The 12568-nt window shown below is 47.2% G+C and overlaps 1 protein-coding gene across 1 annotated transcript in view; it reads right to left on the minus strand.

Annotated features, from left to right (window-relative positions):
- Nucleotides 1-12568, minus strand: part of MARCHF9 (membrane associated ring-CH-type finger 9) — a 53308-nt gene that overhangs the window by 12081 nt on the left and 28659 nt on the right. The window contains exon 2 of the mRNA XM_061614993.1: nt 269-424. Coding sequence (XP_061470977.1) covers nt 269-424 — 156 coding nt within the window. The remainder of the gene's footprint in view (nt 1-268; nt 425-12568) is intronic.

The following is a 12568-nucleotide window of genomic DNA, read 5'->3' on the forward strand; positions in this document are numbered from 1 at the left end:
CCCTAGTGTCTTCCTGCAAGGGCACAGGCAATTGTGGGATGAATTCTCAGTTTGTGCTTGTCTTGCCCCACTCCGTAGCCCTTGGGAATGGGAGATGAGAAAGGAGTAGAGTGGCCACTAGACTTGCTAGGAGGTGTGTATGTGCACATACACACACACATGCACTTTGTCTATCAAGATTTGCTGTCAACCTCTCCCCTCCCTGCAAAAAGTGGCCTGCTGATACAATTAATTTGCCAACCAAGATTTTAGCTACTTTGGTGCTTACCTGCAAGGGATTTTTTGTGCTAATGGCTAAGACCTGGTATTTGAAGTAGCACAACTCGCAGCTCCAGGAACCCCGTTCGCTGATCCAGCGAATCAAGCAGGGCTGGTGGGTGCAGCGGACAGACCCATCACAGCGACATGGGCTTAGCAGCTCCCCCTGCAGGAAAGACAATTGGAGCGTCAGTAACACAGGAGTTCACTTGTTGTCTATAAACCTTAATTTTCCTGGATCCCTATATGGAGACCTCAGAGAAGCTACCCATCATGGAAGGAGTATTCAGTACCAATCAAGACCTGCCATCCCCTCAAAAAGCCCACCAAGAGGATTCTAGATAACACTGGCAATCTCTAGGCCTGTAGTCTATTAGGCCTCCCCCATTATTATTATTTTTTAAAAAAAACACAGCAGTAAGCATGGCTTGTTAGTTCTACATGCTTAATGTGCTGCCAAGGAGAGCAATTAGCATCAATATTTCAAATCCACTTGGAGGAAGTATTAACGGTATGTTATGGATATATGCCTGGACATGGAAATTGCTGTGGATTCCTGTCAGCTGGAGGACCAGAGCACAGGGGTCACTACTCCCACCAGCTGCAGAATCCCATTGCTCAGATCACAGCAGCAAAGGAGAAGAGGGGCAGGCGAGACAGAGAGAGAGAGAAAAAGCAGGATGATCCCTGATTGGATTAGAACAGCCTTTCCCAACTAGTGGGCCACCAGATGTTGTTGGACCACAACCCCTATCAGTCTCAGCCAGCATTGCCAATGGTCAGGAAAGATGGGAATTGTGGTCCAACAACATCTGGTGGCCCACTAGTTGGGAAAGGCTGGATTAGAACTTAGGGCCAAACTCTCAGGTGGGTGTGGCTTGGCTGAAATGGCCTCATGGGTCAAATGGGGAGGTGTAGTTCACTTAATTAGGATGATCCTCCACAGTACCTTAAACATCCTTTTTTAATGGCAAGGTTACGTTGGCCACTTTTATACTGAAGTGAAAGCAAACATGTGGCCTTAGGCTAGTTTTCCTCAGAACGTCCCACCTCCTCCCATAGCTGCTGTTTGGCTCCAGGGGCAAACAGTTGTCAGTGAGAGGGATTTCCCCCCCCCCAAAAAAAGAAGTGTTTTCCTTTGAACTCTGATGATGCCTCTTGCTTGTCTGGATGGAGGATAGTGAGAGGCGTGGTCAGCGTATGCAGAAAGGAGCCTGCTGTACAAAGGGAAAAAATGACCATTTGTTGCTTTTCCTGCTTTTGCTCCTGGTCCCACCTGCCACACGGCCCTCAGAAGGTTCCTTAGAAGGGAATGTGGCCCACAGGCTGAGAAAAAGGTTTCCTGCCCCGATCGAACACCATTAACAATAAATAACAGAAATGACTCAAAACTATTGGGAAGAAAAGCGACTTTGAATGATTCAGTTCTGCCCCTGTTGGGTCTCTGAGGAATTATTAAAAAACCCACCCTCCTGTTCACAGTCAGGTAAGCAGGAAGGCAAGGGGCTGAATCAGATAGAAGGGGAAGAAGAGGTGGAAAGAGGGGTAAATTTGTATTTGCGTGTGTGTGTGTGTGTGTGTGTGTGTGTGTGTGTGTGTGTGTGTGAGAGAGAGAGAGAGAGAGAGAGAGAGAGAGAGAGAGAGAGAGAGAGAGAGAGAGAGAGAGAGAGAACTGGGCACGGGATTAAAAGTAGGTGTTGTCTCAGCGCATGCAGTACTGCTGTGTTCAAAGCACTCCAGAAAGGCACAGGTAAAAAGCACAATGGGTCTTCTGGACAAACATGAAATCCTCATGCAATCATTCATCATGATAGCATTGGAATGCCTTTCGCCTTGTTAGGAATCCGTAAGGTATGATGGCTGCCAGTTGCGCTTGCCACCTGCAACACATTAAGGGTTGGATTCAACTAAGTCCTACGAGGAGACCCACTGAAGATTAATGAATCAAGGTTAGTCATGTCTCTTAACTGCAATGGGTCTGAAGGTAGGAGTAGCACTGAATACTACCCATAATGTAATACACATTTCTGGTATGGATCCCGGGCACTCCTTGCACCTTAAGATCTGCAGGTGTATGCCCCTGCTGTCAGAGGCTTGGAGGGTGGCTGCGACATCCAGGCTATTTCCTGGATGCCCTCCAGGGTGCCCTCCTCTTGGAAATCCCTTACCAAAGGAAGCTCACCCTTTGCTCCTCAACTTTAGCCACTTTGTTAGGGGTGTTGTGAGGGGGTGGCACATGCAACAATATACATGTAAGTTTCACACTTTCCTCTCAACATGCAAGTGCTTTCTGTGCAAGGAAAAGCATTAACACCTGAATCTAAGCAGCCTTGGGAAAGCCGCAGCTACTCAAGCGTACCTGCTTAGTGCTGAAAAGTGCTACAGAATACATTTGTCCTGGTGACAGATCCCTAGTCTAAACCTGCATAACAACTTTGCTCAAACCATGTGGATGTTCTTTCTGATCTTCAATTGACTGCCAAAACACTCAGAAAGATGGCATGGCTCTTTCCACTCAACCCTACCCTTTGCACATGGTTCCTGCATCCTTACATTATGGCAGGGCTGCCGGGGGTTCCAATTTGACCCATGAGGAAGTTTTTGTGAAACCACCCCACCTGTCAATCAGCTGATGTCACTTCACTGGGCAGTTCAGTGGGCACAGTCCAATCCTGCATGAAGCAGGACTGGACCCCCATCCCACCAATCCTGCTTGGTTTGATTGTGCATGCCGGTTTCCTCCAGGGAAACTTTTTTTGCTTCATAGAGTTCTGTGCGCCACACAGGCTGCCCTGGGCTCCCCTACTGACATTAGTCAGGCTGCCTTGCTATGTTTCTCATAATCTGTTGAAATTCATTAAAAATCAGTGATGTTCACAGGGTACCTGTAATCCTAATGCTCAGAGGCACATGTTACCAAATTTTTCCAAGCTACACAGCAAGTGGACTGTGAAAGAACAACCCAAATTGTGTTTGCATTTTGACAAGTTTGTAGGGCAGTACAATATATCAGACAGGAGGTCAGGTCTCCTGCTCCCCTGGTGCATTCACTATAGCTGCCCAATTTCCCTGCTTTTTAAAGTTTGATAGAAATATCTGTGGGCTATAGGTACGTTCTTAAACCGCAAGGTTTTTTGCCTATTAGTGAATATAACTTGCATTTTCAAGGGTACGCTTAAAACATCTTAATTGCAGACAACAAGGGCATGAATCCATTCCGAAATGTACTCAAATGGGGCAGAATCAAGGTCACTTGATTGGTGTTAGGGCCAAAACAGATGCAACACTGGTCTTGGGCAAAGTACTACACAACATGCTCTCCTCATTACGTATAAACGCAGTTACCATGCAAGTTGCCCATTCCAATGTAGCTTTAGCATGCCAGCAATCTGTACTTTAGTCATGGCTGCCATTACTTCTGTTTTGGCCCGTGGTGATGTCTTAGTGTGTTTTAAGCATGCTTTCAAAGTTGCAATTGGCATGGATATCTTCACCCTCACTGCATGTTAAGGGGAGAAAGTCCTTGTCGTGTAAGTGTCTATAAATATGGGACCAGGTTTTGGGGGGTAGGGGACAGTTATTGTGAATGAATTCCTTAAGAATCAGAAACAATGTAATGCAAGGCTCCTGAATGGAGTACTTTTGCTCCATGAAAAGAAAGAGATTGAGGACCTGTCCACACATTATGCAGGCTTCTGTGTGACTGTCTCATGCTTTGTGTGGAAGCTGCGATTGGTGAGTGGTGCGCAAGGGATGGCTGCAGTTTCCGTGGCAGTGCCTTAACTAGTGCAGAAATCACAGCCATCCCTCCTGCAGCATCTTAGTGGACATGGCAGTTCCTGCAGTTGCTCCCAGCATGAAATCACTACCGCCACACCACATTGGCTTTTCCCTTCTGTGACCCTAAATGCTTTACTGAGAGTCTGGGAAAACAGAGATTGTCATGCCAGCTTGCCAGCCTTGCCCTGGCCTGCATTTAAAACGGCTGTACACCAAAGCCTTGTGGGGATTTTTCCCCTTGACATCTTTTTCTGTAACCTGCCAGCGGGCAGTTAAATGTTTAGTTTTGCCTCATTGCTGTGTCTTGGCAATTTACAACCCCAGCTGTATGAGATTACAAGCTAGCTTCACACCTTGTTATCAGTAGAAGGGGCCTGGTTCCGTCAAGGCCATAAAATTCAAGGAACTGCCTTGGGAAACCAAGAGGAGGCACCTAGTGTTGTGGGAACATAGTTTTTTCATCCTTTGGATAAAATCTTAATTGGTTAATTGTCTCTGGCTGGGCGGAAGATTTCTTCCATAAGAAGGAGCTCAGAACTTTGGGTTTTTGTGTCCCACTTCGGACAGCCTTGTCCCTTAGGTGATGTTCTGTTGGGGCTCCATTTCCATCCTGACTCACAATTCCCGGAGGGGAGAAGGCTGTTCATCTGTAGATCCTATGGTCTGTAAGTATAGCTTAGGCAAGAAAGCTTTGTTATTTTGATTTGTGCCAAAAATTATCTTACTGTATTTCTTACCAAACTTTACCCTGTTTGAGTGTATGGTAACAGGATTCAATTTGCTGCTAAAACCTACTTTGTGCACCTCTTTGTTATTTGTACTATTTTTATGCTTTTCTTATTCTTTTTAAGAAACTTTAATTACTTAACCAACGTGTGTTCAGAGAGGGGGGTCAGTTCCTAAATTCAGTCCTTGCCATTCGACTACAACTACCGTGCAACAAAAGGAACTTTTTGCCTGAGGCTTTGGAAAGGGCAAGGAGTGTACTTATACTCTTGTCCTGAGAAGCTCTGGTGCTTAACTGGACTCTGGGATTCCCTTTGCCCCAGAGTAGCTATCCAGTTAGAAGGGTAGTGGCAGCTACTACCTTGCAGGGTTGGTGTGAGCGTGCACAACCTTGGCAAAGCAGGATTTGCTGGGATCAATTGCCCAAGGCTGGGGATTGACTCCTGGGACAGTGAGAGCAGACGGACGGGGAAGGCTCCCCGCTTTCACTACAGAGATAATCTTAGAAAAGTAGGCCTGGCCTGGCCCTTGCTTGGGTGCCCCCTGATGTATTGCCAAATAAGAGCAAATGCATCACAAATAAGAACATAAGAAGAGCTGCATCTAGTCCAGCATCCTGTTCTCAAAGTGGCCAGCCAGATGCCTGTGGGAAGCCCGCAAGCAGGACCTGTGTGCAAGAGCACTCTCCCCTCCTGTGGTTTCCAGCTAGGGTTGCCAGGTCGGAACCATCCAAAAACCTGAGAAAATGGGGGCGGGCCCTAGTGACGTCATGGGGCGGGCCCTAGTGACATCATGAAGCATGATACATTGTATCAACCACGCTTGCGTGCAGCATACCATTCAAAAAAAATTTTCTGATTGGAAATTAAAATAGAAATCTTACCTAAAAGAGGTCCAGTTGAAGTGACAAGGTCATTCCTTCTCACCATCTTAGGGAGTATGGATGGAAAATGGAAATGGAATGCCTTCAAGTCGATCCCAACTTTTGGTGACCCTATGACAGAGCTTGGAAAAGTTACTTTTTTGAACTACAACTCCCATCAGCCCAATCCAGTGGCCATGCTGGCTAGGGCTGATGGGAGTTGTAGTTCAAAAAAGTAACTTTTCCAAGCTCTGCCCTATGAATAGGGTTTTCATGGCAAGAGGTATTCAGAGGTGGTTTACCATTGCCTTCCTCTGACTTTGGACACATATACTTTGGACACATAATGAGAAGACATGATTCATTAGAAAAGACAATAATACTGGGGAAAACAGAAGGGAGTAGAAAAAGAGGAAGACCAAACAAGAGATGGATTGATTCCATAAAGGAAGCCACAGACCTGAACTTGCAAGATCTGAACAGGGTGGTTTATGACAGATGCTATTGGGGTCGCTGATTCATAGGGTCACCATAAGTTGAAATTGACTTGAAGGCACATTAACAACAACAACTGAATTAAAGATACAAAAAAGGAAAGTGGAAGGTGTTTTATTTTATTTTTTACAGCCTGGAGAAGTGGTAAGAGGTAAAGTCAGGAATGAATGCATTTTTTTAATGAACAAGATAGCATGTTGAACTATCTTGTAAAAATGAACTAAGAGTGCTTGCAGCAGCTATGCTAATGCAGAGTGAGCCAGTTGTTATCTGCATGGTGCTATGAAGTCAGTTGTATGTTAACTGTATGCTCATGCAACAGATGGTATAGCACAGTGGGGAGGAGAGCCTGGCTGGGAGTCCAGAGTCTATGAGTTCAAATCCTCACTCGTGTCTCCTGGATGTCAAGGGCCAGCTAAAGATCACCCCCACAGTGAGTGGCTCAGGGATTATGTGCCCTGCCACCTGTGGGCAAGGTGCATAGTCGCAAGGAGCCGTTTCCCCCAGCTGGCAGTTGCGGACAAGGAAGGGACTGGCTTGTGCAGCTGTGGCAAGCTGAGCAGGCCCTAGCCAGGTGGGGAGTACTAGCCTTAGATGGTAAACCGCCTCTGAATACCGCTTACCATGAAATCCCTATTCATAGGGTAGCCATAAGTCAGAATCGACTTGAAGGCAGTCCATTTCCATTTCCATGCATATAATTAAACAGATGCAGTCAAGTTTTTGGACTTTATTGTGATTGCTGGCCAAGCAGGATAGGGCTCATGGGAGTTTTAGTACAATATCTGGAGGATGCTACTTTGGCTGCCTTTGGGATAATAGATGGCAGCCTTAAGTCTGAAATGGTGTTTGGAATTCTGTAGAGACCAGCCAGTACACATTATGTCATAAGGCCAATTCTTAACCATTTGGCTGTGGCAGTTACCTGAAATTGCTCTTTCGTGGGCTGTCACAAACACCACCAAGCTTTTCTTTTAAAACAGACCAGCTTGTTTAAGTACATACAAAGAATAAAAAAGGAAGTCAACTGACAAGAACAAGACACTTTTTTTCTAAGCAAAATTGATCAAAGAAAAAAAGTATGCTTGTGTGTGTGCCTGTGCGTTTGTGTGTAACACACACACACACACACACTTACATGTAGCACAGAATCACAGAGCTAGAAGGGGCCTTTTAGTCCTTCTAGTCTAAGCCCCTGCTGGAAGTCCAAAACCCAGAACAAGATCAGGTCTGTTCGCTTAAATTGCCACATTAGAGACTTAATGAGACAACACGAGTCAGTTTATTGGGAACTTTCCTACAACAGGGTGACCATATGCTTAGATCTGATAGACCTGAAGCAGCTGACAATTTAGGGCAGACTTCCCCAGCTTGGTGCCCTCCAGATGTTAGCTGGTGGCAGCTGTATGCCCAAAGATATCTGGAAGGCACCAGGTTGGGGAAGGCTGCTTTGGGGAGATGGGAAATGTGCAGAAAAATGGAACAATGGCACACATTCCTATTTGTTGTCATTTCAATCTCACTCCCACATCCTGTCAAGAAAAGACAATTACATGATGATTCTGTCCGTTTCCAGCAGTGCAATTATCCAGAGGAAATAGTAAGAAACTGAGCATTAGGGCCAAACTCGCTCTTTCTCTCTCCAGCCTCTCTCTCTTTCTCTCTCTCCAGCATCTCTCTCTTTCTCCAGCATCGCTCTCTCTCTCTCTCTCTCTCTCCAGCATCTCTCTCTCTCTCTCTCTCTCTCTCTCTCTCTCAGCATCTCTCTCTTTCTCCAGCATCTCTCTCTTTCTCTCTCTCTCTTTCTCCAGCATCTCTCTCTTTCTCTCTCTCTCTCTCTCTCTCTCCAGCATCGCTCTCTTTCTCTCTCTCTCTCTCTCTCTCCAGCATCTCTCTCTTTCTCCAGCATCTCTCTCTTTCTCTCTCTGCAGCATCTCTCTCTTTCTCCAGCCTCTCTCTCTCTCTCTCTCTCTCTAGCATCTGTCTCTCTCTCCAGCCTCTCTCTCTTTCTCCAGCCTCTCTCTTTATCTCTCTTTCTCCAGCCTCTCTCTCTTTCTCTCTCTCTCTCCAGCCTGCTACCCACAGCAGCAGTGGATGCCGGACGGGGCCAGCTCCTTCTTAGCCCCGAGGACGCCCGGCCGCTTCACCCCTCTGGGCGGCAGTGGCCGCGATGCGCTCCCCAGCCAGAGACGCTGCCGCCGCCGCCGCCACTGCCGAGCTCCATCGCGGCCACTCCCGCCCAGCGGCACCCACAGCAGGGAGAATGACAGCGCCGCGCTCGCCCGACTGGCCTTTTAAGCAGCGCCCGCCTCGCGCGCCCAGGGCCAGCCCCTCGTTGCCACTCCCGCCCGCCCCTGTCCAAGACAGGCTGCTGCCTGGGAAGACAGAGCCCGGCACCAGCTCTCCCTGCCTCAATGACAAAGGGCGGGAAGGCGGCCAATGAAAAGCCGGAGATCATCCAGTTTAAGCAAAGTATTGCCGGAGACGGCCCTTTTTTCCCTGAAACTCCACCCAAAAACCGGAGACCTGGCAACCCTATTTCCAGCAACTGGCATTCGGAAGCAGACTGCCTCCAGCTGTGGAGGCAGAGCGTAACCATTGTGGCTCATAGCCACTGACAGCCTTATCCTCCACTGCTTTGCCTAATCCTCTTTTAATGCCATCCAGGTTGGTGGGCATCTCTACCTCTGGTGAGAGTGAATTTAACTAGGCATTGTGTGAAGAAGTACTTTCATTTGTCTAATATCTATATAGCATTTGCATGTGCTAGTTTATATGCACAAATGCAACTTCAGGAAAAAAAAATACTATCATATATATCTCACCACAGTAGAGGAGGCTGTGACCAGGTGACCTATGTGTGTTCGGTCTGCTGCCCAAGTGCTGCTAACTGTTGAGGAGCAACTTCAAGACCCCTCCTGCTCTCCATTCTTAAGATCCTTTATCTTAAATTAGACTTGGACTGAATAGCCTTTCAAATAGTGGACACCTTCACATGGACAACTAACTTCTGACATCCCTTCAAACAGAGGACTGTCCTCTGTCAAGTAGGACATGCGGCCTGCCTAGCCCTGGCTCTGTCTGAGACAACCACCTCAGGAGTGAATGGTAGGGTTAAAAGTGTGTGGGAGAGTTAGGAAACTGCAGGGGTACAGATGGAGAATGGGGCTCCGTCTCCTATGCAATTTAACAGGCCTTTACCTAATTTCATTATATTTTGGCACAAATACCAGTAACAATAGTCTAACTGCTCAAGATGCACAAGGAAAACTGGGAAGGAAGCAGGTATACATGCACATGGATTGAAGACTGTGTTAAGGAGGTGAGAACTAAAGATCATAGAGCCCACCTGATGACGAGGTGCACCTAGGTGGCCTCATGATGATCTCAAAAAATAAATAAAAGTCAGAGTCCCATGAGCCCAAGCTGCTTACCCTGACTTCAGTGGCCAATGCAAAGTTATTGACACACACCGCCAGCGCTCCTGCACCCTCTCAAGCTCATTTCACACAGGAAACCTAGGTTTGCTGGGAAGTGCATACTTGATGAGGGTCTGCAGCCAATCCTGGCTCCCTGGTGCACATACCTGTAGATTATATGAGTTTCCCACGTGCGCCCCTTACATTTCTCAATGTACATATAAAACAGGGATCGGGAATCTATAGTCCTCTAGATGTTGCAACAATTCTCATCATCCTTGACCACTGCCTGGGACTGATGGGAGCTGGGACTCTAAGAATTTCTGGAAGGCCACAAGTCCCCCATCCCCAATGTAAAACATCTTGGATATATACCTGAAGAACACAACCTGAGAACAGCCTTTAGTCCCACCCACCTAACCCAGCCTTGTCTCAAAGGAGAGGGATGAAGCAGGCTTAATGTTCTGGAAAATCTTCCAGTACTTAGTTTTTCCACAGAAAAAAATGCATTTTGTGAGTTCACTGGTAGCAATGAATTACAAATAAATATTAGGCAAAATAACAATTTCAACATTTTTAGCTTTATTTACTATACATGTGCTAGATTAGATCACCCTCTATGGCAGGTGTAGCCAATGTAGTGACCCCCAGATGGTGTTGGACTCAAACTCCCATCAGCCCCAGCCAGCATAGCCAATGATGAGGGATGATGGGAATTAGGAGTCCAGCACCATCTGGAGGGAACTACATTGACTACCCCTGCTCTAGGACATCAGAAACATTTATGATGGAACCTGGGGAAAAAATCAAATACAAAATATCCTAATTGGAAAATTTTCTAACTCAAAAATTTTCCAGAAAATCCACACCACTGCCGGAACACCTAGTTCTCCATGGAGCTTCTGATTGGTCCTATCCCGATGGCACAGGGTTGGTGTAGAGCTTATAAATCCGTATTGCTCCCAGTAGTGGAAGACTACCAGAAGGTTTAGCAGACATTGCCTTGAGCCCCTGGCAGTGGTAGTTGGTGCCCACTGGCACTGGTAGGGCGGAAGACAGGGAGGCCAACACTAGATGATGCCAGGGCCAATGACAGGGGAAGCCATCTAATTCTGTTTTGTCCTGCGTGCTTCTCCCTGCTGAGTACTATTAGGGCAATACTGAGACTCAGGAGGAGGAGGGAGCTCACAGCCAGTGCCACCCTCTGGATTGGTTGTCAGTAAGAAGGCAGGCAGGCAGGTAGAGGCTGGCTGAGAGCAGACAGGTCAGTGGGGCAGTGACCCATCAGCCCTCATGGACCAGCCTCCATTGTTTCCTAAATGATGCTCACTAAGCCACCAGAACTGGTGCAGGTAATCTAGCAAGGTACGGGCAACAAAGGGCTCCTCTCACCAAGTTAGTTAAAAAGCCCAGGGGCTTCCTGTGCAGCTGATTATTTGTACAGCCTCCCAGCTCCTAGGGGTAGAATAATAATTTTAAAAAGCAGCATACAAAAGAAAACTTGACCCTCCCCACCCCCTGTTGGTGGAGCAGCAATCTGCTACTGTGCTTACAGCCTGGACTGATGACACACCTTAATGACTGAAGCACAATGCCAAACCAAATGGGGGGGATGCAGTTTCTTAACTGGGTCACTGTATGCTACAAAGGGAAAGGAGGTGGGGTGCCTCCTTAATCTACTTCACAGCTACCTAAGTTTTCTTCCCTTCTTACAAACCCCTGCCTTCCACAGAGCCATGGCTAGAGTTTAGGCTTGAGCCATGCAGGAAGCAGCAGGCTGGTGTGGCCATTTGGAGGATGTAATTAACTAAGGTGGGGAGGGGAGCAGCGATGCTGCATGAAACGCACACAAGGAGTGGGTTGGAAAGAGCAGGCTCTGAAGTCACAGGAGACATGTCTCTTATTGTTTTAGAAAGGGGGCGGAAACAGGCTCTGTTCACAGAGGCATTTTAACGTTGCCTGCAGCCTCCCACACCTCTTCGCATTCCGACCAGGGCCATCCTGGACTTATGAGGGATCATCCATCAGATTCTAGAGAAGTTTTGATTTGAAAAAACAGAGCATGCTCCTAGTCCTTATGGGTGTGATGACAAGCTTTGACAGGTGAAGAATGTGGCTGTGATAGGCTTGAAAAGAGAGTCTGGGAGGAGTTTGCAGCCAACCCCCCCGCCCCCATTTGCAAGCTCCTCTTTGAAAACGGAGGGCACCAAGCGGGAACATAAAATAAGGGCATGAAAACTTGCAAATATGTTCATCACTGCACACTGCAAACCAAACCTCTGTAATTATGTATGTCTTCTAAGTGTGCAAGTACTGCAGGCTTAGTGTGGAATGGGCATCGGGGCTGGGACCAGGAGCCCTGTAGGTTAGGCACCCAGGAACACTCAAATTATGGAGGAAAATGTAAGGGGCTTAATGGAATCCATAAGCCCCATCCCTTGGCTTCCCCTATCTTATAGACATATTATGATGTTCCACAGCCTTCTTTGGGGGGGCTGTAGCAAAGGGAGCCAACACAAACAATAAGGAGGTCAAGTTCTTTCTGGTCCTGGATCAGTTTGAACACTGGCACCAATTTTCTGTTCCCTGCACCTTTAGGGCCATAAGCTGGTGGATGGAACTCCAGGCAGTTTGACCCAGGACACCAGTATGACATCACCCAAATCCTCCTGGTTAGGTGAGCCCAAGAGCCAATCTCCTGAGACTAGCTGCTGTAAACCCTTCAGATCTGCAGTATGCCCATAAGCCTAAATTATCACTAAGATGGTCAGGTTAGGTCGTGGCTTTACAATTTTGGATTGCAAGGGGGGGTAATGGAATGTGCATGTACGCATGCATGCGTGTGAACACACACATTAACTCACTGCCCTTCCATCATAAAAAAGTAGCATAGAGTAAGGCTTAGGCTAGAATCCTTCTCCCTGACATCTAGTTTTCTACAGGCAGGGGATGTCCTGCTTCTTGAGATCCTCTCTCAGGGATTCAATCCTGGGACCTTCTGCTCAAAAAGCATGTATCCTACTACTGA

Source organism: Rhineura floridana, chromosome 3 (genome assembly GCF_030035675.1).
Source record: "Rhineura floridana isolate rRhiFlo1 chromosome 3, rRhiFlo1.hap2, whole genome shotgun sequence".
Lineage (NCBI taxonomy): Eukaryota > Metazoa > Chordata > Lepidosauria > Squamata > Rhineuridae > Rhineura > Rhineura floridana.